The 27,648-nt window shown below is 42.2% G+C and overlaps 2 protein-coding genes across 5 annotated transcripts; both read right to left on the bottom strand.

Moving 5' to 3' along the window:
• Positions 1 to 4,098: 4,098 nt before the first annotated feature.
• LOC115007737 (inositol-pentakisphosphate 2-kinase-like) lies at positions 4,099 to 14,365 on the bottom strand. The gene is made up of 14 exons (XM_029430691.1): positions 14,151 to 14,365; positions 11,178 to 11,237; positions 9,739 to 9,834; positions 9,108 to 9,174; positions 8,379 to 8,494; positions 7,982 to 8,071; positions 7,631 to 7,689; positions 7,415 to 7,487; positions 6,739 to 6,891; positions 6,208 to 6,322; positions 5,729 to 5,864; positions 5,515 to 5,617; positions 4,825 to 4,916; positions 4,099 to 4,536 (listed from the first exon to the last, which is right to left on the bottom strand). Exons 1-14 carry the CDS (start codon positions 14,229 to 14,231, stop codon positions 4,293 to 4,295), a joined length of 1,485 nt encoding a protein of 494 aa, XP_029286551.1. The 5' UTR covers positions 14,232 to 14,365; the 3' UTR covers positions 4,099 to 4,292.
• A 2,389-nt stretch (positions 14,366 to 16,754) lies between these two features.
• LOC115008316 (retinoblastoma-binding protein 5-like) lies at positions 16,755 to 25,938 on the bottom strand. 4 transcript variants are annotated; one of them, XM_029431851.1, is made up of 15 exons: positions 25,768 to 25,922; positions 24,359 to 24,447; positions 24,059 to 24,084; positions 23,750 to 23,922; positions 23,496 to 23,636; positions 22,720 to 22,882; positions 22,273 to 22,382; positions 21,965 to 22,084; positions 21,719 to 21,872; positions 21,523 to 21,594; positions 21,217 to 21,334; positions 20,957 to 21,026; positions 20,356 to 20,591; positions 19,831 to 20,061; positions 16,755 to 17,108 (listed from the first exon to the last, which is right to left on the bottom strand). In XM_029431851.1, the coding sequence occupies exons 2-15, from the start codon at positions 24,381 to 24,383 to the stop codon at positions 17,056 to 17,058; spliced, it is 1,692 nt and encodes a 563-aa protein (XP_029287711.1). In that variant the 5' UTR covers positions 24,384 to 24,447; positions 25,768 to 25,922; the 3' UTR covers positions 16,755 to 17,055. The 4 variants fall into 4 exon arrangements, with proteins under 4 accessions (XP_029287711.1, XP_029287713.1, XP_029287712.1 ...); XM_029431853.1 differs by having other exon boundaries at positions 19,984 to 20,061; XM_029431852.1 differs by lacking the exon at positions 24,359 to 24,447 and having other exon boundaries at positions 25,768 to 25,938.
• Positions 25,939 to 27,648: the final 1,710 nt, after the last annotated feature.

Here is a 27,648-nt window from a genome sequence, read left to right as displayed (position 1 = left end):
GATGTTTCTGCAGGCCGACGCTCAGGCAGCAGGCAGAGGCAACCGACCAATCAGACTGCAGCTCACATGTCGGGAGGACAAACAGCTGTCCTGTAATCTTAAAGGGAATTACTTTGTAAGTAGCAGCTCTGGTTTGAGCCCCAGTTTGTGTCCGTCTTATCTTAGTACCCTCGTTAAATTAAATCTAACGATCTGAACCAAAACTTTAACTGTTAAACGGATAAAATCTTTATTTTAATGCATTTCCTGAACCACAAAGATGGTGGCTGGACGTGAACTAAAATTATATTTACATTTGTTTTCTTCTCAAAGCTCCGATATATCCAACTTAATAATTCGGAAGTACCTAAAAACGCAAATATCTCACGTCATCCAAAGAGAACACTAATCATGAAATGACCTTTCAGTTAACGAGATGAAGCGCTCGACCTGCGACATGTCAGAAAACAGCCAAATGTTCCCGTCAGTCCAAAACCAAAAGATATTCAGTTTAATACAATATAAAAGCAGGACATCTCCATGTGTCAGGCTGAAAACAGAATCTTCTGCATCTTCTTACTTTTAAGAAAATAGTTGATCCTTTTCTGTCGACTATTTGTTCCAGATCCAGACGACGCGTCTGTGACAACGTGAAGTCCTAGAATAACGATCAGACACAACTGCGGCTCCTTTCGCTCACGATCACACGACAAGCATTATGAAAATAATCCGTGCACGTAGTTTGCAGAATTTGTGATCGATCTTTGGCATAAAGTTTGTACATTGCTTAAAATTTTCAAAAGTAAATCAAATCATAATTTTAACTCTTCGACTGTCACCCTCTTAACTCCCATGAGCCTCTGCGTTCCTGTCGTGCTGCCTGCTGCGTTTTTAGTTCAACAGTTGGAACGACCAGTGGTTGGTTCAGTTCACTGGCGGTCCACCCTCCAGCCCTTTAACTCCTCCGCTCCCCCCCGTCAAAAAGGGGGTGACGTGGTTGGTTAAAGGTCAAACTGTTCTGATTGACAGGGCTGAAATCTGTCTTTTTAAACCGTTAGTGTTTGGATTTACAGAACGACTGACCACATCAGTGATGCCGACATGCTGCTGATAAGCGCAGCAGAGTGGAGTGTAAAGGATTCTCTGTCGTCGGAGGTTCAGTCTTGTAGTGCGATTTGTTTTCAGACGTTTGATTGGCTGATGGAGAGTGGACACTGTAAACAGGAACTGAAGTCAAGTGTTACCAGTTTATCTGAAGCCTCCGCGAGCGCTGCAGGTTTGAGAGGACGATGAGATCACCAGGAGAGGAAATCACAGGTTTGTACCGGACGACCAAAACACCCGAGATAATCTGAACTCGACGCCTCCTCATGGCGATGTCACCATCACGTCCTCAGAAACCTCCCAGCCGCTCCTGAATGCATTGTTTTTTGCAAACATCAGACGACCCTGTTGGGCTTCGGATCAGGTCGTCAGGAGTTTGAGGTACTGAGAGTTCACGGCTGCGTCCACAGCAGCTCAAACTGATCTGATGTCAGTCTGAACAAACAGACATGAATTTGTCTCAGATATCAGCTGTGTGTGGACGCAGCCTGTAACAAAGTCACACACACACACGCACGCACACACGCACACCACACACCCTCCACTCCTACCAGAACATTTAGGCACATGGACGAACACACAAGCCACTTATGGCACAAAAACCAGCGGAGCAGCAGCACAAAGCTCTCTGTTACCCCAGAGCAGCTCTTTCTGCTCTGGCTGCGCTTCCTGCTCTGCAAGTGTACGGTCACATTAGTCTTCTGTTCAGTGAAGGCTGGTAGTGGGATGACACATTGCATCAGTGTATCTTATAGACTGTGACAGTTTGGGCTCCAATTGTGAATAAGAGAGAGCACTGAAGTGTAATGTAACCATACCTTTCCAAAGCTACATATCACCAGGTAAGTAAACACAGGAGTGTTAGATAAACTACTTATTTGCTGCTTTTCTTCCAACAAAAGGAGTTAAAATAATGTGCTTTTTTCAACAACAGAACAAAAACAAAAGGCAGCTGGACACAAACATCTTCGCTTGAAGAACCCTACAAAGGCTGCTTAGTCAGAGGTCCCAGCTGGACCTTTAAAGGGCCAGTTCACTCAAATGATTTAGATGTATACATTCAATACTACGAAGACTATTTTCATTATCGATTAATTCTGCCAATTTAGTCTATAAAATGTTAGAAAATATTTAAAAAATGTCCATCCCAGTAAATTCTGTAAATGTGTCAGACATTCAGTTTATTATAGAAATAGTCGCGCTTATTATTCTGTGGGTCGACTGATTAGTAGGGTTATCGTTACAGCTCTGACGTCAATACAACAGCCGTCACTTATGTATAACAAACGATTCTCATAATGTTCATAAGCTAATTAGCCTTCTGTTGTACAGGACTAGATCATATCGAGTTCTGCACTCGTGTATGTAAACCAGGTGGACAAAACATTAGAAACACCTGTCAAGATAATATCTCCTACAGAAAACATTCAAAGTTTCATTCAGGTATAATTTAAAACAGGGCTGTTGTAGTGGATTGCATTAGTGTACAGGTGTACCTAATAAGTGGCCACGGGGTGTTTTCTCTCGCCATCCAGATTCCTTTTTATTATTTGTCCAGGTTCAAGACTCTATTGTAGAAGCAGAAATCTCAACACCTGGACAAAAGGAGAGACTTCAGTCGAGGGAGAAGACACTAACCCCTATGACCTCATTTTGTTATTATTTGGGTGAACTGACCCTTTAACGACACTCGACTCTCCTCCCTGATAAAAAATAAAGTAAAGTCACAAACATTCAAACCTTCAACATCGCGGCACAAATGCCCGACTGTGTTCACAAAGCAACCGAACAGGAGTCAAACAAAAACAACAAACAGGGAGGAGCTTCACCTCCCACCGGGTGCTTGAAGGTTTCCAGCCCAACGAAAGACTGCATCACCTCGTCTCCTTAATTAAATAGTGCATCAGTGTGACGGGTTTGACTGAAAACCTCCGTGGAGTCCAGCACAGAAGCGAAACATCTCAGCCGTCTCCTCCATCCGGTCTCTGAGCCTCACACAGCCCCTCCTCCGTGGCTGTAGCTCTGGTAACTAGTGCTTCTGTTACCATGGAGTGCTGCAGGAATGAGTTCTAAAACCAGGAAGTGACCTTCTGGTTCCCTCGCCTCAAAGTCGATGACTTTCTGAATGGTTAGATGCCTGAAATAAGGTCTGTGGTTAACACACGCTTAAGAGGTTTTAACGTTTTAAGTTCTATCAGTAAATATTCATGACATGTGAAGCTTTTACGCGTCTTTAAAAAAGGCAAATGAGGTTGTCGGGGACATTAAACGCCATCGCAGCGAACACGGAAACTCATCTACTCACTAGTGCGCCTTCACAGCCTCGTTGCGTTTCCTCTTTGCACTCTTTGCAAACTATTGTAACCGAAACCTTCCAACTTGTAGATTTATCACTCGAAGAGGAAACGCTTTTGTTAAAGAGGTAAGCGTCATGTGACCGCTGTATTTGGTATTAAGTTCTGGCGATTGAATTTCACTTCATGAATCAAAAGGTTAAAATCTTGCTGAACAAAACATATAAAATGTTGTTTACCACAGAGTTTAAATCCCAGTGTTTTGTCGAGGGAACCAGAGTGACGGCAACACGTTGGGGTCGTGTCATCCCTGCAGCACTTTGTGTCGCTACAGTTCAACCTGGACTTACATATTGGCTCCGCCTCTACCAGAGGCCCCGCCTACATTCAGGAAATGACATCATACGTACATCGACGCCCAACGACCTGCTTTTCTCTCAATCACTTTCATTCTTCTTTCTGTCTCAGAGCTTTGCCGTCAGCAACGTTGCCATAGAGAACGTGAACTGTCATGTTGTTCCCATGACAACCGTGAAAAGAATGTCCCGTCAGGAGGTCGATCCGAATCCTTCGTCACTAAAGTGGGGGGGGGGGGGGGGAGAAAGCCCCTCGTACGTTTTCTAATAAATATGAATCATGTCTAGCAGAGAAACGTTTTGGATTCACCTCCTGACAGGAGCGAGAAGTCGTCGCCACGAATAACTCTAGAATCAGTACAGAAATATCTGGAAGTCGCTTAAAACGTCCGAGTTAGTGGTGACTTCCTGGATATTTAAATTTTGCTTGACGTGAGCCGAGTGAAGAGAAAGTGATGCTGTATAGATTCGGATGAACAGCTCTGGTCTGAAGTGATTCTGCATCAACACGAAGCAGCGGTCAGTTCGTCTTCAGGGTCGTCCGGCTCTTATTAGGCGTTCACACGGGGTGGAAGAGCAGCGTGCAGTCCTCCCTCTCCGCAGCAGTGAAGATGCCAGAGTGCGGCGGCAGAGAGCCTTTTGGCAAGGCAGCGCCAGTCCTCTGGTAGCACGAGACGATCCTCTGGTCCAGACGCAGCTGACGGGGGATGCTGTCGAACGGCTTCGGATCCAGATCCAAGATGGAGACCGAGTAAGAGAAAGCAGGAGGTCTGGGGGAGAGGAAGTCCCTGAGCTGCCTCTGACTGGAGGAGGGGATATAAGAACAGGAAGGAGAGTTGGTAATGTTCAGTTTAAATATGCTGTCCGTCTCCACCTGGTGGACTTCATTGGTACTACACACAAAATGAATGGTGCGACCATGATGCTAAATCTCATCATAACTTTCATTTCCAGTGGACGACAAATATTATTCACTGTTCTCATCCCCACTGAGCAGTTTAGTGCTCGCCATATTAACTTTGTTCTTCATTCTTTATACACTAAACTACATGTATTCAATAACTGTAGGTTAAAAACAGTTAAACTCTTACCCTTCATCATCCTCTTCTTCCTCACTGCTGGGCACCAGGGCAACCATAATGGAGCAGTCCTTCGCTGTCATGGCGACGCGGTACTGATGGACCTGAAGTCAAAACACACAGCAGTGAGACGAGCGACTGTGTGTGTGTGTGTGTGTGTGTTCAGAGGGTGAAAACATTTAGTGTTAATGAGTCAGAGCATTGCTTCCACTTCATGACCTTCATGTCGTCATCAGCTGTCCCACTTTCAGCAGTTTCCCCGTTTGTAATGTGGAACTGCAATATTGCTGATGAACTGTGCGTTGATACGAGCGAGTACTCCGGATCTGTTTCCCATCAACACTGGTGCAAATGATTGACACTTTAAGTATTACACAATTTAGAAAAGACCAAATCAAAGAACAAGGTAATAAAACATCAATTGGAGCAATGTAGGAAAGTTTAACCTCCCATTTACGTGCGTGTTGTCGGGGGGGGGAAGACTTAACGTGACGCCCGTGAGATGCACGTCTGTTGCATGAGACGTGAGTCTAGATACTGAGACTGTAGTTGGTAGGGATGATTAGACCAGTGTATAGTGACAGTATTGATATTGGGAGAAACGTGGAGCCCCACGCTGAGAACCTGACACGAGGCTCTCACGCTGAGAACCTGACACGAGGCTCTCACGCTGAGAACCTGACACGAGGCTCTCACGCTCACCTTGGCAACAGCGAACTCCACGGAGCCGTCGTCCTCAGTCGGACATTTTTGCAGCTTCTCCAGGAAGGCCTCGTTGTACGGCCCGTCCATCTGAAGACGAGTTCTGACATTGAGACAGACAGGAAGTGATGCCACAGACCAGACAGCGCCTCTTCATAAGCGAAGGGTAAATAAACAGCGTTACTGCAGCGGATACTTGTCGTCTGAGTATTACCTCTCCTTGGGGAAGTCTTGTAGGTGCTGCTCTACTCGGCGGTACAGAGGGTAAAGTCCTTCGATGTCCTGAGTGTCCAACATCTGAGTCTGACGAATCCTGTACAAAACGCTGTCGCTGGGTAAACCCTGAGAGCCTGTGAACAAGACAGTTTCAGAAACGTTTACTTTAAAAGAAAGATTTACAGTTACATATATTTACATGATCAAATGTTACGACCAAAATGTTTATGGTTTTCAAACACTTCTGACGGATGCTGCTGCGCAAGAGAAACCTTTGTAGGAGAGGAACTCTACGAAGTTAGTTACAACTCACAGCGCAACAAACCTCACTAAATCAAAGGTTGTGTTTGTGTCTGCTGCTGTAAGGACCGTAAAGTCAAACATTATTAGCACGGCTTTATTCAGTCTGCGTGTTGTGCGTTTAGTCGATCAGAAGATCACACAGTGGAGTTCAAACCACAATTAAAAGCTTCTGACCGTGGCGAATCCTCTCCTTGTTGAACAGACTCGCTTCACAGAAGCTCCGTCCTTCTCGTCTGTCCGTCACCCCTCCGTCTCCTCCTCCACCACTCAGCAGGGCGTTCACCAAGACCTACAGACGCACAGATGTTCTCTTATGAGACTTCAGCCGTGTCTGAAGTTAGATACAGGTAATGAAACCTGCTTCATTTCCTCTCTGCAGCCGCTGTCGTCACTCAGACAGATTGTACTATCGTAGAGTCTCCTGTTAACCCTTCACATCAATGATGGCAGAATAATAATAAATATAATAATATAATATTTAAAAAGTAAAAGTTCACCTCATCCATACAGCTTGTAAATATCTCATTTCAATCCAGTGTTTAAAATAAGAGACTAACTGATAACACTGCAACTAGGAACGTCCTTTTTAGGAGACCAGGCAGCATTGTGTGTACAACAGCAATATGTTTATTACACTTGTGTAGATGTGTGTGTGTGTGTGTGTGTGTGTGTGTGTGTGTGTGTGTGTGTGTGTGTGTGTTGTACCTGGATGAAGTCGTTCAGAAGAGCTTTGCTGGTCATGTGACTGTTGATTCTGTTGTTTCCGTACAAGAAGTACGGTCTGAGATGATGCAGCAGAGAGTTCAGGTCCATCGAGTCGTCACTGCCTTCCTTACTGCTGTAGACACACTGACCGCCCTGACACACACACACACACACACACACACACACGTCATGTCTTTTGTTCAAAGTGAAAAGACTGAATCAAAACTTGAGATCAAGCTGAGATGAAGTTCAGAGATCCATCTGTAGTTCTGCATCTGGTCATAAATAACGTCAGCAGCATCGTAACATGTGATCAGAACCAGGACAGATTGGTGCAGTCGCGGATGCGTTTGGGGAGGGAGAGTTTCTCGAGGGAGCGGGCAGCTCTGTCGCCTGAGGTCGGGACGAACAGAGCCACTAGTGTCCGACAGGCCTTTCGCAATTTCACATCAAATATAAGTAGTTAGAAGGTTTTTTAAGTAGTTGTTTGTTTACTGGAAAGTTCATGTGGTTTTTTTTTTTTAGGAACTAAAAATGTGGCAATATTACCACATTTTGGAAAACAGCTGAGGCCACGTGTGAACACTGCATCTCATTATGTTCCCCTCCGGAGCAGCTGTTTAATCAAGTGTGACACCTAATGCTGTGACTGAACAAAGCTGCGCTTGTGTCTCACCTTGAATATTTTGAAGTTGTTCTGCGGTTCTTCTATCAGGTGTCTGATGGCAAAGTGCATTCTCTGTCTGTTCCTGCACACGAGAGCAACCAGAGGACGTCAAGTACAGCTGCTTATTCAATATCTAATATACTAATACAGTATGATTTAGTGTTATTGTTGAATACATTACTACAGTATAACAGATATACAAGTTTCACACGTAGTAAATCTCACCCTGAGAACAGGTCTAGAGGACAGTACAGACTGCGGCTCTTCCACTTCCCAATGGCCACCTGATGACGGAAGAGCAATGAGAGAGATAGAAACAAAAAGGTTTGTTGTTCTGTAGTTGTACTGATCAGAAATAATCTTTATTTGATTACAGACAAAGAAAGCACAGACAGACAACAGACCAGTTTAGTTTCTGTCTGTCATAAAGTTACTGGTGGAATTTAAATGAGCAGCAGATATAAACTGCCACCGGCGATGTTTGTGCATCTGACAGTGAAGTAAACATGAGGAGCTGCTGTGGGTGCAGTAGTTGGTGTAGTGGGTGCAGTTGTGGTGTAACATGGGTGCAGTTACCTTGTAGTGTTGGTGCAAGCAGAAGCGGCAAACTTTGGTCTTGATATCTCTGCTGACGTGTTTGGAGTACGGCAGGAAGCCACATTTAGGCTAAAAACACACACACACACACACACACAGTCAGAATCATGTGATTTGTAGTTTTAATTTAGTTCGTCTGGGTGAAAATGATTTACAGGCAAAGCTTTGTGAAAGCGTGGCTGCTGCTCAGGAGGCAGAACTTCACGTTCAACAAGACCCGGAGCTTAATTACAAAGATTACACTGAAGTTAGAACCAGAACTAATTACAATGTTACCAAAAATTCAAATTGAAACAACATGCTTTTTTATTAGGAATAAATGTTTTCTTCTTCTTTCAAGAAACAATGCCACTATCCAATAAAAATAATGTTGTACCTTGATCTCGATGCAGAGTGGAGGAGTGTGTGGCTGGTGGAGCCCTGGAGACGTCAGGTTGGGCAGACAGAGCGCACAGCCGCTGTAGATGTCCATCACCTTATCACAGCGCCAGCCTGACACACACAGGAACAACCATTTTGTGAGAGTGAGTGAGTGAGTGAGTGAGTGAGTGAGTGAGTGAGCGAGTGAGTGAGTGAGTGAGTGAGTGAGTGTGTGTGACTCTGAAAGTATTCTCTTGTATTTAATAATGTTGGGTATTTGCTGGTCCAGCTACAGACTGTTTCATTGTTTCTTAAATCACATTTATTTGTGTCATCATGCGTCTCCGTGTAGCAGCAGTACAGCGCAGCAGGAGTCTCATGTCACAGGACGAGCGTTGACCGACAGGACGATGGCGGATTAAAAGTGTTTTGGATATAAATATAAACTCAATGCTAGTTGAGAACCCGATAACGTTAATGAGGCAATCTGTGACACTTTGGTCCGCACGGTGTAATAGTTCATCATTCTCGTGTTTTTGTATTGATATGTAACTTTTGAGCACAGAAACTGAAGTAAAAACTACAAAAGCGAACAACATGGTGACGCTGACGGGACCGTACAGATATCATTTCATCTAACCCTCTACAAGGAAACATAAGCATATCGTCTAAATTGTTGAAATGTTACTTTAACAGATTTCCGTTCCAGATGTTTCCCACAGAAGTCATTTTAAAATAGTTTTACCTGGTCTTTGATGTTGAACTTTGATTGACAGCTGTCGCACAAACTCTAGCGGCAGTTTGACCACTTCCTGTAGAGAGAAAGAAGACAGTCACTTTAGTCCCGCTGTTGATCTTCGTTTCTGTTTTCTACTGCAAGTAAACTCATCACTTTATGATGTGGGTAATAATGTGCCGGCTCTGATAGTAAATACTGCTCCGAACAAACAAATACATTGAGCTGTTAAACTTACATCTTACAATTAAATCTAAAATTAGGCACCATCTGACCCGGGGAGTGTTGTTTATATGCTAAAGCCCCCCAGACTTCAACACTGTAACTCATTGTTATCCTTTACCATCCTGATGAGTGCGTGTTTCTTACACTGGTTGTCCCAGCCAGGCTCAACATTAACATGCAAGAGATGCCCGGGTGTAAACTAAATTAGAGTATGTGGCGTGAGCTTACTTAACTGCCCCACAATGCATTGCATCTCTTCAGACAGCACAATGTCAGATTTTGAACCAAAAATGTCACTAAGTTTATATTTTTAGGTGAGAATGTGGTCAGTTTCGGAGAGGTAGTCGTTTATTTAGGAGGCAGTATGCAGTTCATACTGACAGAGTGTTAGAATGCGTTTTCAACAGTGTCTTACCCCGCTGTGGATGAACTTCTCTCCCAGCAGGCTGCTCATCACGTTGGAGCTGAAGTCAACAATGTTCTGAACCTGTCTGAAGGCCTGCTCCACCGTCTGCAGGACAAACACGCAGGCAGGTGAAAAGCAAGTTTGACTTGAGAGTCGAGTTATTTTAACTCTCTGGGGCCGAGAGGATCACAAGGTCGTCACTTGTTATCCGTCTTCACTAACCCATCACCAACATGTGATTCTGAGTAAACAGCCCCACACAGCTGATCACCATTTCACTCTGTTCACTCTTAGATTGTGGGAGACGCCTGAGGTCGGGAACAATGCTACGATTCTTTCACCGACAGATTGTTCTGCCGTTGTGCTCCGAGAGGGAGGTGATGTTTGTCTGTTCGGGTCGTTTGATGCTTGTGAGCAGGATTACGGGAAAACTGGTGTTAGGGTGTAGCATGGGCCAAGGAAGAACGCATACAAGTTTGGATGGGATCCAAATCACAGGGTTGATTCATGCATTATCTTTCACTTATTCTACCAGCATTGGCGGAGGTCTGTGCTCTCAGAGTGCGCTTCTAGTTGAAATGTTTTCCTGGTTGGACAAACAATCAGCTGCTCAGATCTTTGTAGCCCCGATTAAAAACACAGACGTCATCCTCCGACATAACCACATATTATTTTGTCCATACTGGGCTCCTGTAGGAATGATGACTCATTTGTCATCCCAGCTGACAACAAACCCTAGAGTTATCTGGTTAACACACTCGCACTGTTTTGTAAAACTGCTCCTGGATTTCTCCTGAAGCTCAACAGCGTCACAGCTTTTTCATCTATTGTTGTTTTTTAAAGTTAGTTCCTATATATTAGAGGAGTTATTGATGAATTACATACATGTCTGTTTTCCTGCCGTGTCTTCACAATACATACGTAAACAAATCTTTGACGGCATCAGAAAGGTTTAGTCCCGGTGTTAAAAGATAATCCGCTTCAGAGTGATAGCAGCTGATGAGCAGCTCAGAGTGCATTTGAATTAAGGCTTTGGGCAGGGATACACTTTAGTTTACATTTTGAACAGGGACTAATCTGTCCAGGATGCATGATCCGATGCTGCTCCACTGACAAACAAAGCTGTGACTAAATGGCGCTCCGTACGGCAGCACTAAGCCTTTACACTAAACTAAAGTTCCATGCTAACGGGTGTGCTCTTCATCCAGGCCTCAGGACATCAAACATCTGTTGTCTCTTCTCAGTCATGGATCAGCCAGGATTATAATTACTGACATTTCTCCTCTTCACATGAACCTCACATCACACAGCCGGTTTATTTACTATAAAACCTGTTTGTCTTCAGGTGCAGCCATGAGACTGTCTAAAGTGTTTTATTTGAGCAAAAATGTTGCAACTGTGCAGCGAGTCGGACCAGGTTTTAGTTTCACACACCGACTCATATTTACCTGTGGTGGGTTTTCTGAGTCCTCGGCTGGATACTTGAGCAGGCGTAGAACTCTGGAAAGCTGCAAGAACAGAAGAGAAAGTCTGTTAGGATCAGTGGACGCACGGGACAGACCTGGACTCACACCTGAACTACTGAGCAGGAGCAACCCAGGAACATCTCTAAGAGATTCCGGAGGTTGGTTAAAATACTGATACCGTTTCTGCTGCACCGTGGGAAAACTGACTCCACCGCAAGTCGGGACAAGTGTCTCCGATTGTCTCTAGTATTGACGGTACAAACAGAATACACAACAGGGACTACTTCTGTCAGCGTGTGTTAGTAAAGAAAATATGTGGGAATATGACGACAGAACAGATATTAGTTTGTTTTAAAAGAGCCGTACTGAATTTAACTTTTTTACATTCAAACTTATTGGTTTTGGAATAAAGTTGTCGTGTTATTTTATTTATTTCATCACCAGCCTTGAAAAAGAAAAAATGAAAAATCAAGCTCAAACAGATGTTTCTGAACGGATTAACACCAACAAATATGGATTGTAACAGATTATTTCTTTAGATAAAAACATGTCGGGAATTTTGGAAATGATAACGTTAATCTTTTTTCAATACATTTTGACTTTACAACGGAGTTATTGGAAATGTTCAGATCGCACGAGTCAGAAACAATCCCACGCAGCCACCACTGGAGTCTAATAATAACAATATAATACATATATTATTGTAATCTCATCTTTATCTGCAACTGTGCTAAATCCCGGGTTTAAAAAGAATAAATAGAGATGCAAAAAAAAGAAGCTGCGCAAGTTGATTTAGACTTTGAATGTCAACGTTATGAAATTCTAACTATTTGGTCCGGCCCTAATCTTTGAGCAGTGAGTGCGCACACATAGTTCAGAGACATCAGGTTATGCAGGAATTCTGTGTTCATGTGCAACAATAGCATTTAGTAGTTCAGTAATACGTCTCAAGGCCTCAGCGATGTTAAGTGTATTGGTGACACATCTTTGTTGGGCAGTGGCTGCGTGGAAAGTTTTTTCTTACAGCTTTGAAATAGTCTATATTTTACAGTCAAATGGAAAGTGACTGGATTTAAACTTCTAGGGTCAACTTAGTCAAAATAATGAAATTCAAAGTCTGACTAAGAGGGTGTATGTTTACATGTAATTATCTCGTGTATCCTGCGACTCTGTTGTCATAGTGATACTTTCACTGCCTTAGGGGTTTGTCCTCCATCTGCATACAGGTTTAAAAAAACATTATACAAACCTCGTTAAACTTAAAACTAACGCAAGTTATTTAACAAATTAGTTATTGTAATCTGTAAAGCAAAGAGAATATTCCAACACTAAAACTTAAATTGCTGTATGCTTTCAGTTATGCAAAGTTATGATAACATCAACAATGAAAAACAAACAAACATGTTTATAATAAGTGTCGCAATGTAGGTTCACACCGACTTCTGACAAAGCTCTGACTCGATAGAGCACAGAATCTTTTTGTCTGTCGAAATGTGTCTGTTGCATTAAGTATCAACAGTTAACTGAAGTTTCTGATCATGTAATTGCTGATTTAAATGACAATATTGCCAGTTTTAGACTGCATTTTAAGTTCTTGTAGGACTGCTTGTGTTTAGACAATAGTTAACACTTAAATTGTCCAGTGAAAAAAGGGCTACTGAATCAATATTTTGAAATGAATATCCAAATTATATCAAATCTAGCAAGAAACAGAACCAAATTATTCTAGGAATAGCTCAAATTAAGCAACACCCAGCAATGTTTCCTGTCCTAGAAAGAAAGAAACTGCTCCTCATGCACTGGAGAAAGAAATAAGTCTCTTCTACAAAGATGTGCCTTATAAACACCTCATTTAGAAGAAATAAGATGCACTCTTATGGACACGCTTCCATATTTGGACAAGGTTTGGTCACCTCTCACTCATCATCTAACACCTGTTAGCTAAAATTAGCATTCTCCCTTAAACACCAACAAAGTAGCGACATGAGAGAAGGGTAGGGTAAGTAACAAACATCAGACACCAAAAACAAAAAGGGTTTGTAGAACAATATGTGTTATAGTAAGGTGTTCAGTTGTACCGTTTTGCTCTCGGGACTAAGAGGCAGGTACATTTAACTCATTTAAAGTTAGTAAACAGCAACACCGAATTATTGCCCAGCCCTATAGAACATATATTAAATTAATGTAAACAATCTAAATCCGAAGAAAGCTGGACATCTGAGCAGATTACAACATCGTGGCTGTGATGTCACGCTCTCATAATATAACATGTCGCCGGTTGCTCAACATGACCAGACCAGTCTCGTGTATGAGACTTTCCCACAGTCGGTGAGGGGCATGTAGTGCTCCCCACCCTGCCCGGGTGGTGGCAGGGGGGTGGCAGGGTCTGTCAGCGCCGGATTAACCTGCGTGGAAGTGAGTTAAAGTCTTAACGGTCTGCCTCAGCTAACAGGCAGGTCCCGTTAGACAGTGTTGACTCCCAGCAGTCACTGGGAAGCTAACGGCTACATTAGCTCCCCAGAAGCCTGTTACATCTGACATGTTGTGACTCAATAACACACAGTCAGTCCTTTACTTTGACTGGACATGAATCTAAATGCTATTTCTAAACATTAGTGGAGGTTTTAAGCGTTGTTGTCACTGTATAACAATCTTTTTTGTATTGATTGGTCTCATTTGAACTCTTGACTAGCAAGCCTGGCTAAGCTAGCAAACACAGGCTAATGGTAACTACTATAGCTAACGTTAAAAAAATAAAAATCCTGGCAGTTGACCTTTCACCCTTCACTTATTAACATGTTTTCGAGATAGTTACATTAAAGTTTCCATCGACAGCAACGCCTAACTGAAGCATATTTAACGTTAGAAAAGTGTGTCCTCTTAAAGCTAAGTGTACACACTCCTCCTGCTTTTAGCCGAACTTGAGGTAGCTTCGTGTTAGCCTAGCCTGCTCACCTGTACGTGTGAGACCACCAGGCTCTTGTTCCCCTCGCCGTGATACTTCCACTCGTTCTCGTCCATTTTGTCCAGTTCCATCACACCAACGACGACACACTGAGCTCCCGTTAACGCCCAGAAAGTAACACACGACGGCACGGCAACATACAAGTAGTCCGCCTGGTACTACCGTCGGCTAGCAATAACTCAGAAGTAGCACAGGACTGCCTTACTTCTACTGCTGCTGCCCGGCCCCGGCAAATACCACCAAAATAAGACTTTTCATTAAGACTTCAAAATAAAAGTCTCTAATCAATGTCCGAGGATTTTTTGACTAAAAGTTCTGCTTTCAAATATTACATTTACATATTTGCAGTAATGGTAAAAGTTAAGTACTAGTTTTCAGAATTTGGCAAAATTGATGCATTTACATCGCTGCGTTCTTATAGTGTTGTAGGCCTCCCTCTACATACTGTATATATATATATATATATATATATATATATATATATATATATATATATATATATATAATGATAAGTTTACATATTTTAGTTGCAATTTGAATCTAAAATATGAAGCATAAGTTAAATGGTCATTTCATTTGTCATGTTTATTAAGTGCAATACCTCAAGTAAATGTACATAGGTACTTTCCATATGTTTAAAGGTAGGGTGTTAACATAAATAGTGTTGAAGCAGTCGATATGAATCTTAAATTACAATTTAAATGTCCCCTGCAAGTTATGGTTTCGTGACAAGATGAACATTTTGAGATTTCGGAAAATAAAGTTGAAATATAAATCGTAATGTTTTGAGATTTAAGTCTTAATTTAGAAGTGAACAAATCATAATATAAGAATACATCAGAGAAAATTCTCCTCATGGTCCCAATCACCCAAACAGAGCTGGATAAATCTGCATTCTCCTTTCACGCCCTGCAAACATTGTAATGAGATGCAAGCCATACTTAATCTTTACCCTCGTTTTTACAAAACAAAGTTGTTGCTTTTAAGTTGAAACAAGACACATGGGATGAGAAGAACGTTGTAATCTTATAAGTTAAAAAGATCATAATATTACAAGAAGAAGGTAATAATTTTAAAAATGTCATGACAAAAAGAAATCATAGTTGTAGTTTTATGAAGACTAATTCATATTACAAGAAAATGTCTTCTCTTACGAAAAAGCCAAAATGTTTTGAGACTATCTCAGTTTAATAAGTAAAAAGTAATAAAGAAATAATATAGGTTGATGAGGACATACTTAAAATATTACATGTAAATGTGTTATTTAGAAAAAAGAGTCATAATATTACGCGACTAAATTAGTTTTATGTGAAAGTCGTAACTTTATAAGAAAAAAGTCAGATTACAAGCAGAAGTTGCACTTTGTGAGAAAAGGTCATATTAGAAAAAGTTATATTACAATAAGGTGAGCTAATTTTAATCTCACAAGAAAAGAAAGAAAATACCTACTATTGAGACAAAAACACTTTATCGATGTAATATTATGACTTTCTTTCCTTTTTTTATGAAGACATTGTTTTTAAATTAAGAATCAGAATAACTCAATCACCACATGCATCTTGTAATGAAACCACTAAATATTTAAAAATGTATGACATTATGTCAACTTAGTATTTCTTTACTTTTTCCTAAAGCAAAAAGCTTTTGGTTTGGTTGTTGCTTTTATTTTTAAGCCATTTCCGGTGTTATTCTGTCCAGCTTGATTGGCTGCTTGATTGACACGTTGATGGACCTCTCCCTGTTACCGCTAGTCACTGATGTCCCGCCTACTTCACTGTGATTGGTCAGGGTTGGACAGGTGGAACGTTTGACAGCAATGACGTGCGAGGATCCAGAAGCGGAAACATTCAGTAGATCATGTGATTAATTATCATGTGAGTACTGCCGTTATTTAAATGAGAAAAATAAGAGTTTGTCCCTCAGTAGTAATGGAAAAGTATAATTAAATGCATATTTTAATATTATACATATATTGCAGTTTAGAAAATAGCTTAGTTTCTCAAACTACCTGTGAGCAGTGGAGGGAAATAAGTAGGCCTACATTTATTTCCCAAGTTTATACTTATACTTAATTTATTTGACAGCTTTGGTTACGACTTCCTTAAAAAAAAAAGAATAAAAGAAAAGAAAGTAAAAACATATGATAAGCTAATAAAAGCTGATGCATTGTTAAAGACCACATTTATTATAACAATAATTAAAATAGCACAAGGAAGCATGCGTCTACTCATGGACGAGTGGCTCGTGCTCACTCGTTGGTGTAGTTCAGTAGAGAGAAAGTAGTCCCTGCATGAAACTGCTCACGAGGTCTGTGGATCATCTTGAGTAGCCGGGTCATGATTTTTGGTTAGAGACATTGCTGTTGCTTTCTTGGCGCCTTTTAGCACCACGAGCCGAATATCATCTAATTATTATGTGTCTTTGTGTCTAAATAACTATATTATATATTGTATAATGTATACTGGAGAGAAGGCAGATCTCTCTAGTACGCGTTGAACTTTATATCGCACATCTTTTCCCACCTTTTATAAATCAACATCTGTCGGGATCTAGAGTCGAGTTAATGCATGCACACAGAACCACACAGCAGCTCATTATTTATAAATCAAAATGTTTTAATACGTATAAAAACAACAAGGAATACGACACACTATCAGGACACACGTGATCTATACATGATGAATCCTACAGAGACAGAGGACACTTGACTGTGACGTCTTCGACTGCTTCACGCGCTCTGTCGGCTCCTTTGATCCGGGCCGAGGAGTTCCCCTGTGACGAACTAGTCTGCACGTCAGACAGGCTGCTCGCGCACAGTCTGTTACGTGACGTCAGGCTTTGTGTCTCTTTGTTTAAGTCTGTCGGAGGCTTCTTCACTAAACTACACAGCAGCGATCAGTCCATCCCTCCAAGATCATGCTGTTTGTACGACTGCGTGACCAGACTCCCTGCAGAGGCACACAGACACCGTCAGAGACACAGCATGCACAATAACACAGTGTACACAATATTCTCCTTAGATTAGCTACTGTAAACTCTCTAACAGCGAATAATCTCAAATAATAGCCATATACTAGAAGCTAATAAAGGCCAGGTAAAAAAACAGAGGCCTGTCATACTCACCACTGAAAACACTGTTTACACTAATACTCTCTTCATTCACCACTTAATTCCAATAACTTCTACTATGCCATTTTTGTATTGCTGTTAAACTACTACGAATAAAACTTGACATTTCCTTCAGATGTTTTAAGCGGCTGGAAAGGCTTTTATTGTGAAAATCTCTGCAGGAAGTGTTGAGTTTCATTGACAGCAGAGGAGTTACAGAATACATAATTGGCCATTAGGTGATAATGGTGCTTCAGAATACATTTAAATTAAAGGAATAGTACTTTTTCTCTTTCTTTCTGAGGGAGATGCTCACACAGATATCAATCATGTCTGTGTGTCTTAAGTACGGAGCTGGAGTTGGGAAGTGATTAGCTTAGCTTAGCATAAAGACTGCCTGCACAAAGATGTGGGCTGCGGTCGAAATGACTGAGTGAAATGACCCATGAGTATGAGTGGCAGCCGTGATACGAGCTGTTCGTGTTCTCTAAATGCTAAGAAAAGAAGCTTCCTTTCTTATCTCCTTTAGCATAGTATGCATACCGTCAATATGGCATTTATTTTTCCACTATTGATAAATTGTAAACCTCCTTCTTAGGAGGGTTAGGGTTTGTCACTGTACTAATTTTCTGTTATAAATAAAGTTGCTTAAAAAATAAATGTAAAAACATCCGCTACAGTGTAATTACAAAGTCCTTCTTCACGTCTTTCCTTGACCTTGGGACGTTTTTCATCAAGGTCATGGTTAGGAAAAGACATAAGATGCACACTGATGTCACCAGTGTGCTATCAATATGCGTTGGTCCTATTTTTAATAACGTAGTCCTGAACATAATGGCTTATTAATCTTTTATACTGCACACCTGCATGGATAATGTAGCTGTTAGGTTACAGTCTTTTTGATCAAAGTTCAAAGTAGGATGAGTTCTGACCTCTCGGACACACACACAGAAAAGACAGGACCTGAGCAGCGCGGCTACAGACACATGTACGTTCATGTCACATGACAAGCCCAGGGAGAGAGGTGGGAGTCGGAGCAGGAGGGTCAAAGGTCAAGCAGGAAGTAGATGTAGACTAGCCAGATAGCCCGCAGGGGAAACAAACTGCACCATCCCACCGTTAGCCACGTCAACACGCATCTGCCAACTACGATCCAACTTCACCAAACGACAATGAATTAGTCAGAGCGAGGCTGAGGTTAGCAGCGGTGATACGGTCATAAAGCCACAGTCTGGAGGGATGACACTCAAGAGGAGTCACTGTTAATTCAGCGTGTTACTAATCACACGGCGGTTCAGCTCTAATGTGTCGGAGAAGTTCTTCTAAAATATTAAGAGTTGTTAGTTCCCTTAAGAATTACAGACTCGGTGTGATGGATCAAATGTCTTTACTTCATGCAGCATGAAACCCAAACGGTTGTTCTCTGCAGGACTTTCAGAGCGTCTTGCCTTCGAGCCCATCAGCTGCTGATGAGAGATTCAACAATTGCATCTTACAGTTACCCGTCAGCTAACTCTCATCTGACTTCCTTACAATTCAAACACAGAGAATCACATCAATACATTTAATGTCCCACAAATTTCAATTAAAAAACTAGAATATCTGCATTTCCTGAAGAAGGTGTGTGTGGTTGCTGCGTCTGCTGCTGATTTATGTGCACAACAATCACAGTTCTGCTCATGGAGAACTTTACAAAGTTTCAATTAATTAACGTCAACAGAATTGTAGAAATATCATGATTTAACATCTGCAGGTGAGAGATTGGCCCAAATATATCCCTCTTATTACTATTACATAACTTCAAGGCTGGAGCTCCCACACAGCAGATTTCTTATCTCTATATCTGTCTTTGTTTCAGTGCACACACACACACACACACACACACACACACACACACACACACACACACACACACACACACACACACACACACACACACACACACACACACACACACACACACACACAGAAAGTATTTGTCACAGAAAATGGGCAAGAATTCAACCCTAGAACCAGCTACTGCAGGACGTCCAGCTCAAATTAAAAACTTTTATCTTGTAAGATTGTAAGGTAGAGAATAACTGTATTCATCATTACTTAAATATTATACAAGAATCAAAACTGGTCACAGTGTTGGCAGATAGATGAGACGAAGGAGACGAGTGTCCGATACTTAAATGGAATTCATACTAACAATAAATATTGTATAAAAACATCGTGTAATAAACAGATATTTTTAAGTCCTCATTGAAGTGAAATAAACATAATTACAGAAACTTTCCTCCCGTGACATTAATATGTTTGTCATTGTTTAAGAGCTGACTCATCATTTCTTTGTGATATCCATCTTCTCAGACTGCACCAGATCTAATCTGACCTCCAGACTGTGGCTTTACAACATGCAGGTCTCTGTCAGTGAGCTGTGTGGGTTGGGGGTGGTGGTGGGGGGGTGGGGGTCTGTGTTGGGTGGAAGCAGTACAGGGAGGGGGGGGTTGCCTTGGAGACAGGTGGGGCTGGTGAGGTGTCAGACCAGCTGAGCAGCAGGGGCGGTGGCGTGCTTACCTGTGGCCAGGCCCCCCTCTGCCCTGCCCTTCATCCCTCCTCCTCCTCCTCCTCCTCCTCCTCCTGGGCCAGAGCTGCCCAGGGCCTCCACGGGGAAGGAGGGCCGCTCGCCCCTGTAGGGCTTGGGCCTGAAGGGGAAGTCTTTGTCTTTACCTTTGGAGCCTTTGGGCCGACCTGCGGTCTTCTTCTTAGACTTGCCATCGCCCTTCACTCCCAGTAAGGGGTGCACCTCTGAGGAGGGAAACCAGGGAATCAGTTCAGCTCTTCACAGTAAGACAAAAGACACAATCAAATCATGATGCGTATCGTCAGAGACGGTTTAGAAAGGAGTCGGCGCACCGAGAGTCAATTTCCTGTATCTGTCTCGTGCTGAAATATTTCAGTCGATGCACAGACGGATCAGAAAACAGCGTCTCCCGTACGAGACTGTCCCTGCACTTTGAGGAAATGGCCCTGGCTAGTATCTGAAAATGTATCCAACATATAAACCCGACCCGGACATTGCATCGTGTTCCCCTCTCTCACCGTCACTGGGCACCCCCTGCAGTTCGATGGTGGTGGTGCGAGCCTTCTTCTTGGCCGGGCCTCCTTCAGATGAAGGCTGCCGCTGCTTCTTGTCGCCGGCGGCCAGCGCCTCCTCTGGTGTGGCGGTCTGGACCGAGGCGTCCGGCGGGGGGCCGAAGGGGTTTTCCTCTGGATCTTCGACCTCGGGGGCGATGGGCAGGTACAGCAGGGCCTTATAGTCCTCCAGCTCCTCATCACTACAGGACACACAGATTTGAGTCAGGCTAGTTCTCACTTATGATACTTGAGACTCAAAGGCAGCGGTGGAATGTAACTAAGTACATTTACTCGAGTACATTAAGTAGAAATGTGAAGTATTTGTACTTTTAATACTTAAAATACATTTTCCTGTTTGTACTCACATACAGAAACATTTTGAATGCTGGACTTTTCCTTGTAACAGTATTTACAGTGTGGTATTAGTACTTTAAGTAAAGGATCTGAATACTTCCTCCTCCACTGCTTAAATGTTATGATGGTCCAGGGATGAGTTTAGGATGACATGGATCAGATCACAGGGAACCTTTGCACCGCTGAAGTAAACCGGTTCATTGTTTCTCACCTGCTGCAAAAAGCAACGATGGGATCAACGGTGGTGACGTCCACCTCTTCATCCTCTGCAGCGTCTGCACCTGTAACACGAGCAAAAGGTTCATGTCTGAGACGCAAAGCTTTACAACAACAACTGTGCTTAAAAACCATCGTCATGTTTTCTTCTAACCAGGGTTTTGTCCTGTACAGTGTGTGTGTGTGTGTGTGTGTGTGTGTGTGTGTGTGTGTGTGTGTGTGTGTGTGTGTGTGTGTGTGTGTGTGTGTGTCTACCTGTCTGCTCTGGTTCACTCTTATCTTCGTCCTCGATGTCGAATTCGGACTCTCGCTCCTCGTACTCCACATTCTCATCCAGCTCTTTAAAGTCTGGAGCAAAAGCGCTCCAGTTTTCCTGCAGACAAACCCCCCCAGTCACACATCGCTCGCACCACGACACCGTTTTACAACTCCGCTGGTAGTGATGCTTCATTAAAGGCTAAAGAATTGACCATAATATTGAACATGGAGCCAGATCAGAAACACGAGAGACCTGTCACCATGTTCACTTGTGTACATCCTTTACTGTCACGGTCTACTTACCACTTGGTTCTGAGCCCAGATGGACACCACTCCGCTGGAGATGGAGGCGATAATGGGACGGACAGGATGCCACTGGACAGAGGTCGGAGGAGAGATGGGTTAATGTCACATTTCTCAATATAACTGAAAATACAAAGACGTGAAGTGTCAATCTTTAAACCTCTATAAACTACAATTTCAGAGTTGACATCCTTACAGCGACGTCCAGCAGCAGCTCTCCTCTGGTTCCATGAAGGATCTTCACCAGGTTGCCGATGCTCTTCTCCCAGATGTAGAGGGCGTGCTGCCTGGCTGAACCGGCCACGATGTACTCGCCATCGCCGGAGAAACAGCAGCGCTTCCACGGAGTCCTGAAAAGACATGAAAAAACAGATCAGAAGAAAAGACACTTTCCCAACACACACACACACACACACACACACACACACACACACACACACACCTGTTGACCAGGTCCTGTAGCTTCTGCAGGGGTTCAGGCTCACCGTCTCGGCCACAGGTCAGTATCTCCCTGCCGTCGTACACCCTGATGATCCTGTCTGCTGTGTTGATGAGGAAGCAGCTTCACAGAAAACAGGAAAGGTTTTGTTTACGACAATATTTCTCACTGCTTATTCTCATTCTAGTTTATGATAATAACCCTGCACCGAACAAGGAGAACCCCAAACGGACTGGATCCTAATGTTGAATGGGTAGATGGTGTAGTTCAGACTGTGTTTATCCACCCAAAGACCTCCTGTTGCCTCTCACCTGCCCTTCCGTGCAAATTCAATTGATTTGATGGCAGTGGTGTTGCTGGTGCCGGTCGTCACTCTGAAGGAAGCCACCAGCTCCTGATTGTTTGTGTTCAACACCAGGATCTGCAACAACAGAGACGTGACGGTGAAGGAACACAGAAGAATCTTGGGGTGTAAAATGTGAGTACAGAGAAATGTACAAATGTTTGGATTCTCATTCAACCGTTATTTCTTCTGAACAACAACTCACGTGAGATTTGGTGCCGTACATGTGGAGGAGTTATTGTCCTGCATTGATATCTGCTTGTGTTTTAGATTTGACCACAGGAAATGTTCTATTTCTACACGTATAACATAAGCACAGAGATCTCTTTCCTATAAAACTCGTATTTACTTGCGTGCAGTCTTGAAATGCAGGGATGTGGTGGGAAGGTGCAGTGTGTATAAAGTTTTGTCTGACCTTTCCTTTGGCATTGCCAGTGTAGATGTACTCCCCCCGCCTGTCAAAGGCCGCCACTACATTGAGGTCTGAGTCGTCGTCCACCGGCAGGACAACATGTTTGGAGTCTGACAGAGTCAGCAGGACCGGGGCCGACTTCATGGGACACACCAGCACCTTGTCCCTAAAACACAAACAAAGTGTGTTGTTACTATAGCCACATCTTATTCAAGAGTTTAATATCGAGTGCTAGAAGTCTAAGTGCATATATTAACTGCTTTTGGCTTTTCACTGTAAATAGTGATCACATCAACCTTCCTCTTTTTGTTGGCAGTCGCCATGGTAGCAATGAGCATCGAAGGGTTCACAGAAAAGCCGTTACAGAGCCGGATGGTGTTTGTGCTTAAAGCGCAGTATGTGTAAGGCCCCTTAGAGTGGTGCTGCCACCACGCGGTGAAAGGAGGAATTGCATTTTAAAGATTTATTCTGTTTGCTGCAGGCCGTGTGAAATCTGACCGCGGGCCGTGATTGGCCCCCGGGCCGGACTTTGGTCAAGCCTGCTCTAGATTAAAAGCCTGATATAATATAAAGCATGGTTTCATGCTGTAGTGGCCGTGGGATCAAAACCTGAAGTTTAAGGCATATGCATTAACACGAGTGATGCACCGGGGTCAACTTAACTGATCAAGACAAATTAAACTGGCACAATCCTGCGATGTTGCTGATCATGGTTATCTGACCAGCAGTCGAACACATCAGGTGTAACTGCGACACACAGATGCTGTCAGCGCACTCACATGTCTCTGGGGTGGCACTGCAGCTTCAGGATGGGTGAGGGGAAGCGGAACCTCTGGTCACAGTCTCCAGTCAGGACGTCCCACTGCGAGACAATGTTGTCTGTGGAGGCACTCACCAGCTTGTGGCCGTCTCGACTCCAGCTGCACACGCACACATACAAAGCATTCTTTAATTCAAACTGGACATGACGTGTGGATGTCTTCTAGGATGGAGCAGATACAAAGTGGATGTGCCTGAATGTGATGTGTCTCACCATAAAGAGCAGACCGGGTGGATGTGGGCGCTGATGATTTTAGCGATGCCCCGTGTGAGGAAGTCCCAGATGACGATGCGGCCGTCGTTGCAGCCCACAGCCAGCAGGGTGCCCCAGCGGTTGAAGGTGCAGGTGAGGGCCATACTGATGCAGTCCAGGGTGCCATCTGCCTCCTAAAACAATACACAAACACAACGAAGCAACACGGCCAACCTCCTTGTGTATTAGTGTTTCGATCATTTTCGGTGCACAAATATTACCCCGGGCTTCTAACACGCTCATGTATTGTGCTAAGAGCTGGTGTCTTACCTCTGGGTAGTTCTGCCCGAACGATTCTAGGAGAGGAATAACGAAAAAGCAGTGATGACAAACATTTAAACAAAGTAACCCAAATACAGGATGTACTGAAGTGCCAGCCGGCTCAGAAACACAACACACACACACTCTGTGTGCTACAGCAGAGCCTTAGAATAGCAGTAGTCAAGGATGTATTTATTTTAACAGAGACTGAAAATAAAGTCAGATATTTATAACAAATACACAAATAAATATTATTGAGAATGTCAAGATAGAAATGGAAAACTTTAAACAATTAAATTGAATATTCACCAGAAAGAAGCAGGAAGTTATCCATGAGTAAAGTGAGAGAAATCTTCAAGTTTAATCCAAAGTCTGAGCCAGTTATTAATAAGAAAGAACTGTATGGACATTTACAAGAGAAAAAAACAACCCAATATTTACATAAAAGAATTTGCCAACAAAAAAGGTGAAGCGGCCAATTTACAAGATAACTTTAAACTTGTCCTAGAGTCTAAACAAAAGGAAAAACTATGAATGTGTACTTATTTCCAAGGACTGAAATCAGATCACTCCAAATATCTGCTAATAAACTCGGGAGAATATTAACTGTTAATTCAATTGCATAAAATACTTCAGATATTCTGTATCCTTCACCAACAAGACCAGAAATAAACCTTTAATATCAGAAACAATTCAGTGTTTTTTCACTGAGTCTGAAGTTGCTTCAAGAAATTCAATTTAGAAGAAGAATTAGAGAAACTTAAGAAATAATATGGCTCAGCTGTCTTTCACTGTTTAAAGTTATAAAACAGATACTAGACATCATACTAGCAGCTCTAACAGAACAGAAATAAGTACAATCTCACTGCTTTTCTACAATCTACCATTTTTTACATAGTTTTTAAACAGCATGTTTAGAAATGATCAAACCTGCACTAGATACGCATACAAGACTTTTGTCTCAATTAAATTCTACATCAGCATACTTCTGCTTTAAAATCAAACAATCCCTGTAACAGAAAAGCATTTAAAATACTGTCACTCTCCTGGGAGACATTACAGCCCTGATGTTTTTTATTTTATATTTATACTTTGATTCAAGTAAGCAGACTTCTGTCTTGTGATATTAAGGGAGGAAAATAAAATATTAAAACACTCTTAACTAAAAGTTTCTCAAAGATTTAAATAAAATTCTAATTTGATTCCAAAACTGTTTTTTTGCATTTGTGATTGTTTATTATTTTAACAGTAACGTTTCTCCCTGACATATGGACCAGATGTGTATTGTTTTGTATCTCCCCATTATCTTAATAACGTTAAGAGCTTCGTAGCCTTTTTGGAATAAGTAATATAAGTATTACATCATTAATACAACATAAGGTGACGGTCTGCACTTTCCCATAAAGAAACATTTCATTCAAACACAGTAAGAGACAATGTACCGGAGGCTAACGTTGGCTAACAGCAACACTTAACTGCTTCTACCTTTAAAACCAACGTTTACATGCAGAATCAGACGATACTTTAGGAACAAATATAACAGAATTTAGCTGTGATTCTACTAATAAATGTATTTTAATTTTTATTTGACTCGTTTCGGTTGATGTTAACATGCTAGGCTAACGTACAATGCTAACCATAACAAGTAGCTATACATCGCTACCGATGAACGAAAAGTAAGATTTATTTCAAACAAAGTAAAAAAATATATTATTTACCAAGCAGATCTATATTCATTGTTGGATAACCAAGGATCCAAATGTCCTTAAATACTTGATTTCACAGAGTATTTCACTAAATGTCACTCGTATTTACTTCTGCTGCTGCTAACGGGGAGACTGGCGCCGAGCCTCCAGTGAGGACCCCAAACAATGCGTCGCATAATATGCCTGAACAGAATGTCATTATATCTTTATATAAGTGTTACATTCATGCATTTAATTTGTTAGAGTAACAAATACGATAATAACCAGCATACAATTGTGAGATTGTTCTCCCATGTGCATGTTTATGTTACTTTATTTTATTTAGTTTTGACTGTATATTTGTTTAATTGAAGATATAAGTATTACTGTTTATTTGTATCATTGTGTTGTTAACGGGTTTAAAATAAATTAAATAAAACGACCTTTACCAATGTTTGGGTGCGTTACCGCCACGCATTGATAAAACTGCTCATATGCAATATCCATTTTATATTTATTATTGTTATTACTACCTACTAGTTCACTGCTGCTCTTCTATTTAATAAGCTAGCCTACTTATTTTATTTTGTCTTTCATCTGCACTGTCCCTTTGCTGTTGTAACGCTGTACACTTCCCCGCTGTCGGACAAATAAAGGACTGATTCTTATTCTGATTTTGATACAATCTGAAACTGAATTTGTAGTGCAGTAATGATACGATGATATGAAATCTTTGCCTCTGAAATGATATATATATATATGTTTTATATTTCTGGGTACAGTTGATGTCTTTATTGTATTCTATTTTATTCTATTCTTATGAGTGAATGAAAGTGTCTGCCAACATTAACATGCAGCACTTCACACTTGACTCTTATCTATACACTATCTTTATGCTTCGATCTGTATGCGACTCTATACAGGCCTGCACGTGTGTGTGTGTGTGTGTGTGCGTGCGTGTGTGTGTGTGTGTGTGTGTGTGTGTGTGTGTGTGTGTGTGTGTGTGTGTGTGTGTGTGTGCGCGTGTGTGTGTGTGCAGCACATGTCAGTCTCCCTTTAAATCTACATCATAGATCACACACATTCACAGTGCAGTCACACAGGCAGCATACCCCCCCCCCCCCCCCCCCCCACACACACACTAAAACAACCGGTTGCAGCTTCAGGATCTGGAGCAGGAGCTTCAAGCATCAACCACCCACAAGCGACTTCCTGTCTTCACAATAAAAGCCCAAAAATGAATTAGCATGAGGTGATGAAACCCCCCCCCCCGGTACTCTCCCCTGTCTTGTTCACCATCTACACCTCTGACTTCCAGCACAACTCTGAGCTCTGCCACATGCAGAAATACTCAGATGACACTGTGATCGTCGGCTGTGTCAGGAATGGACAAGAGGGGGAGTACAGGAGCCTGGTGGAGGACTTTGTGAGGTGGTCCAAGTCGAACCATCTGCAGCTGAACACCTCCAAGACCAAGGAGATGGTGGTGGATTTCCGAGGGATCAGGCCACACCGGCAACCTGGGTCGACGTGGAGGTGGTCAGGTCCTACAAATATCTGGGCCTGCAGCTGGACATAAACATGGACACTCTTCATAAGAAAGGGCGGAGTCGTCTGTACTTCCTGAGAAGGCTGGGGTCCTTCAACATCTGCTAAAAACTGCTGTTGATGTTCTACCAGTCTGGTGTCCAGCGCTCTCTTCTATGCTGTGGTGTGTTACTTTCACTTGTCAATTTATTCAAATGAAAATAAAGTTTAAATTATAAATGAACAGATACAGTTTAAGTACAGACCTAACAGACAGTTTATATATCTCATTTATTATCATTTCATCCAAGTCACAAAGCTAAGAATCTATTTTTTAAGATAAATCTTTGACAATCTTTTAAAATTCAAGGTTGTTCACAGTAAAGT

The sequence above is a fragment of the Cottoperca gobio genome, chromosome 5, assembly GCF_900634415.1.
Source record: "Cottoperca gobio chromosome 5, fCotGob3.1, whole genome shotgun sequence".
Taxonomy (NCBI): Eukaryota; Metazoa; Chordata; class Actinopteri; order Perciformes; family Bovichtidae; genus Cottoperca; species Cottoperca gobio.
This window is presented reverse-complemented; position numbering and strand designations above follow the sequence as displayed.

Coding starts and splice junctions, on each gene's coding strand:
- LOC115007737 (XM_029430691.1), bottom strand. CDS start 14,231: ATGGAACTGGACAAAATGGACGAGAACGAGTGGAAGTATCACGGCGAG. Junction 9,175..9,738: donor AGAAGTTCATCCACAGCGGG/GTAAGACACTGT, acceptor TTCTCTCTACAG/GAAGTGGTCAAACTGCCGCT. Junction 4,917..5,514: donor TGGAGTTCGCTGTTGCCAAG/GTGAGCGTGAGA, acceptor TTTTGACTTCAG/GTCCATCAGTACCGCGTCGC.
- LOC115008316 (XM_029431851.1), bottom strand. CDS start 24,383: ATGGATAACTTCCTGCTTCTTTCTG. Junction 22,085..22,272: donor GAATTTGCACGGAAGGGCAG/GTGAGAGGCAAC, acceptor TTTTCTGTGAAG/CTGCTTCCTCATCAACACAG. Junction 21,335..21,522: donor TCTGGGCTCAGAACCAAGTG/GTAAGTAGACCG, acceptor GTTTGTCTGCAG/GAAAACTGGAGCGCTTTTGC.